We start from the raw sequence: 4,548 nt of genomic DNA on the forward strand, positions 1-4,548 counted from the left end.
TTACAAAAAAATATATAAAAAATGAATGTTACAGGAACTTTGTCACAATGACTAACGTTTCCGCCTGTTAAATTTCGCTCGAACCTAGACGCGACGGTCTAAGTTCGGGTCAAAGGGCAGATAACTTCGTTTCGAGCTGATAGCCTGCCGCCTTAAGTAATGCCGAACGTTTGAAGTACCGGATATCAAACATGGAAGCGTATAAGCTTCGTCGTGAGTCTCGAGGAACCGGTTGTTTTCCGGATGTGTGTTCGGAATGTGATATTATGGGAAATAAAACTACTCTATGCGAAAAAACGCTCGAATTTCGTAGTAACAGCTTGGAAGTGACTCAACGTTAAGCATGATGCAGGAAAGACTTTTAGCACTTTCGTGTTTCTATTTGCGAAAATGATGATTTTTTTTGTTCACTATTCTAATAAGCCATTTAAGACGGTACTGATAATAAGCACATGATAAAGTTCGACTAGTTAACCGTATAACTTTATTGATACTCAATAGCAATATTTGTCTAAATACCTTCACAAGTGTATAGTTTGAAACTGTTGTCTTGGTTTACTTACAAACGTACAAGTTCTTATTTACACTATGTTCAGTGGTACAGCTCAATGGGCCTGCTTCTGATTCCTACGCAGGGACCGTGTGGGATGGCCGCCTGCAGCCATATCTGTAAACAGTTCCCTCTGTTGTGTTCTTTTTTTCTGGCCGCTTCCTTATCTTCACTGGGTTTCGTTTCAATTATTAGGGTCGTTATGGTCGTAATAATGATGATTATTCTGTTATTAAAGCTGATTCAATCCTTAGACGACATCGTCAACATAACCTCGATACCTAGTCGAATAGTTCCTTCTTTTCAGCGTCTAAGGCATACATTCGAATAACATACGTAAACACACATCTTAGGGATATAACTGTGATGTTTCGCCCTTTTAAGTTTGTCGATACATATGGACAACGCACCGCTGTTCCAAAGTAACCCGCACGAATTGGCTACTTAACGGCGGTAGCGTTCCCGTTCCTCTTCACAGGACTTCACTTGTTGAACGTCCACTGATCGATACGATATCACTTCATTACTGGCATCCGCACGTTAAGAAACAAACGGCAAGAGATAAGCTTCACACCGGTTTTGAGGTTCTCGAAACGTTTCATTAGCATGTGTTAGTGCTGTTACCAGTTCACAAACTAATCATGTATTGGTAATTTGTCCTTTTTCAGGTCCGATTCAGCCTTTGACACGTATACAACCTTGTATAGGTTCCATTGACAACAATTGTACTAATATAGCATTAAGCAACAGCTGTATCCTACTGATGCTAGCCTGTGAGCGACTTGTTGTGAACGTAGTAAAAAAGTTGACCTATACAATGCGGGATGAATGTGCTATTAAAGTTGTGAAATTACTTAGTCTTATCTTTGTATCCCAATATATAATATGTGATAACTTTTGCTCGATTCTGGGCGTCTGACACTAACGCGCCATAGCACTGGTTAGCCATTCTCACCGAGCTGCAACTGTCACAGCAGTTTCAGTACCGTTAATTGATATATCTTCTTCCTGTTCCTTATCTTCTTATGCTGAATGTCAAACAAGCGAGTGATTGACCCTTATGTACATACGGTGTGTGAGAATGCAACCGGTCGGGCTAAAATCAGGTACGGAATCGGTCAGAATAAAGTATTTCGCTAACTAGGCTGAATAGTGATGTAACAAAGACCGAATGACGATTTCGGCGACTCGAGGCATCATCAGGATTAGATAAGCAGACGCTACTTGTGCGCTATTGCTGTTGCTGGTATAATTGTATGGATCCGTGGTTGACTGACGTATTTTGGAAATGTGCTCATTTTAGCAAAGTGTGATCGGCGCGTCGTTCTTCGTTCTCCCAGTAATGTGTATCATAAATAGATTCGGGATTGACCTTCTGGTCGACCGGATCGCGCTCGCTTGTCGTGTGCTTATTCTATATGTTTGTTCTACGTTGGACTGCTTCAAATGCCGTAAGTGAGCTTGCTGTTACTGCTCTGTCGGCTGTTACGGCCATGGCGACCCTTAACATCGTCCCTGGATGTGTCCATTAAAATGTATTCATCAACACGAAGATATATACAAACCGAAAGCGCTCTCGTACGAGACGGGAGAGGGAACTCCGACGCTTAGCTAGCGTGCGTCCATCGCTTTCACCTCTCCTCGTTTATGATGGGTGAGCATCGCTTCGTTTTCTCACATCGATGCACTGGTGCTAATGCGCCGAGCTGAATCTTTGCGCGTGAAAATACTGCCGATCTTTTTGGTCATGCTAAGCTTTCTTTTTACCGTCTGACAGTTTCTCAACTGAACCACTCGTCGGAACAGTGCCGCGAACGCCCGATTCAGGGCCGTAGATTCGCTTTCGGCGGCAGACACTTCAAAGAATAGTTCACCAGCTAATTCCTTGCCTTCCTCAGCGTCCACCTCGCGCGCATATGCCATATCGCACTTGTTAGCTAGGAGTAGGATCGGTGAATCCGGAAAGCGCGCCTCAAGTTTCTGGTGCCATCCAGATGCTTCATCGAAGCTCCATCGGTTGTCGATGGAGTAGACAACTACGAACGCATCGACCATTTCGCATTTCGTGACCGGAAGAGATTCCGAACTCTGCAAAAGACAGATAGGCGAGGCACAAAGCAGGGATCGTTACAATGTTGTTCTTTAATCCTTCCTATATTCCTACTCAAATAAAAGATACTGCCAGCTAATGAACGAAATATCTAAGCAATGACAAATTAGAACCTTAGCTTTGTCCTAATCAACTAGTCAGCAGGCTGCAAGCGCTTCGAACATTTCGTACTTGTGAACAAATTTCTAAGAATGATGCTTCTAAGAGTATTAATTGGTTATGGAAAAACTAATATTCAGATTTCTCGGCATGCATTTAGCTAGTGAGGTTTCCAGCTAATATCATTTCTACCTTCGTTTTATTTTTTTTTCTGGAGTCTTGAGGACAAAGTCGAACAAAAAAAATAGATTTCGTTAGCATAAATATATACGGTCTTTCATGCCGAAGGCTTAACTTCAAAACGTTCCAATCGTGAGAAGTTGACGTTTAGCGCGTCTGCAACTTCAACACACTACAGCATAAGAATGCCAAACACGTTTATGGACATTTCATAGGATACAATGACTTAAGCTTGTAGCTATGACCAACTTACGTTATGCTTAGTGATATCGGTCACATCGAGGTCGTAGATGGTCTCCTCGAGCGTCACTTGATTATGGTAACTATTATCCTGTTTTGAACTGTAGTCGTAGAGAAATTTGTTCGTCAAGAATTTGACGATACAAGCTAAGATAGAGATGATAGAAAAATTCATTTAGTCAGCATGCAGAATCAAACGATACTGTTGCCAGCCAGCAAAGAACTATTGGCAGCTATATCCTCTACAAGGTTTAATCTTCACCCCGTTTACAGAAAGATCGAACCGTTTTCTTACTTGTTAAAGACAACGTCGTTGCACAAATATCAAATGTTTCAGATACGTACCCGACTTCCCGACACCCTTGGGTCCTACGACAATGACTCGCATCTTAATGGGGTTCTGGCGAGGTTTATTCGTCATGTTTGGTGCTGCTGGGAAAGAGAAGTGCGGTTGAGGAAAAACTGAACCGGGCTGCTCCAGCTCTGTGCCCCTAACGTATAACACAATTGCACTAAGACCTCTGAACAAATCTGTTCACGGTTTACTTATCGTAGTTTCACGGCTGTTACTATAACTAATTGCTAAGGGGCAACCTCGCCATGATCTGACTTGGCTGTTTAGGCTGCTCGGCTTATAAAGCCTTCCACAGGCCCCTACCCTTACCCTCAAATGCAGTTTGTGAGGGAAAGTTGCCTCCACCTGTTGGCTTCGTCCGCCTGTAGGGGCTCCGAGCATGATAGGAAGCATATCGTCATTCTCGGAATAAGTGGTCTCCATCGCTTGGTTTGCATCGAACATCTACATAATAGCGCAAAAGTAGACAATACTGAAGCAGACGAATTTCACGGGGCTATAGGGGGCCACCATGCCTATTGGGCTTCTCCTGTTAACCAGACGGTGATGAGAGCCGGGAAAGGGAGCTGTTGCTGGAAGCATTTAAAGCGATTGTTATCCATCGCAGCCGAACAATAACAAGCTAGACTCACTTGATAAAGTAGCTTCTTTACCTAGAAGAGGCTGACAAGAATGTGAATGAGAAGTGAGAAAGGTATTTCATTATATTTTCGCTCCGCTATGCGCACACACACACACGCAGAGGTTTAGAAAAAAACTTACTATATGTGTTCTTGTAACGATACCTGTTCTTATAACTATGTTGCACGGGTTCGTTGTCTTGCGATCCGTGTCGATTGAATCAGACAAGGATGAGATAAGCCTCCTCATTGGTTTCTATTATTTCGCTTCTATCGGTGTCTCAAAATCGACGTGGTAGGTTCCTGGACAGACGTGCATGGAATCATGGCATGGCTGAAACGATGCAATAAATCATCAGCATGGAATAGCTTTTAATAAATTGTTTTGCATGAG

General features: G+C 42.9%; 1 protein-coding gene across 1 annotated transcript; it reads right to left on the reverse strand.

The window, feature by feature from the left end:
* Window positions 1–461: 461 nt before the first annotated feature.
* Window positions 462–3,829, reverse strand: LOC111244441 (ras-like protein family member 11B). The gene is made up of 3 exons (XM_022791594.2): window positions 3,525–3,829; window positions 3,193–3,326; window positions 462–2,638 (listed from the first exon to the last, which is right to left on the reverse strand). Exons 1-3 carry the CDS (start codon window positions 3,598–3,600, stop codon window positions 2,225–2,227), a joined length of 624 nt encoding a protein of 207 aa, XP_022647329.1. The 5' UTR covers window positions 3,601–3,829; the 3' UTR covers window positions 462–2,224.
* Window positions 3,830–4,548: the final 719 nt, after the last annotated feature.

The sequence above is a fragment of the Varroa destructor genome, unplaced genomic scaffold (genome assembly GCF_002443255.2).
Source record: "Varroa destructor unplaced genomic scaffold, Vdes_3.0 BEIS01000002.1, whole genome shotgun sequence".
NCBI lineage: Eukaryota > Metazoa > Arthropoda > Arachnida > Mesostigmata > Varroidae > Varroa > Varroa destructor.

What these genes read in the sequence shown, in the direction of transcription:
- LOC111244441 (XM_022791594.2), bottom strand. Translation starts at nt 3,600, where the DNA reads ATGACGAATAAACCTCGCCAGAACCCCATTAAGATGCGAGTCATTGTC. An exon ending in CAAGGGTGTCGGGAAGTCGG is followed by an intron (nt 3,327 to 3,524) that starts GTACGTATCTGA and finishes TCTCTATCTTAG; the next exon opens with CTTGTATCGTCAAATTCTTG. An exon ending in CCGATATCACTAAGCATAAC is followed by an intron (nt 2,639 to 3,192) that starts GTAAGTTGGTCA and finishes TGTCTTTTGCAG; the next exon opens with AGTTCGGAATCTCTTCCGGT.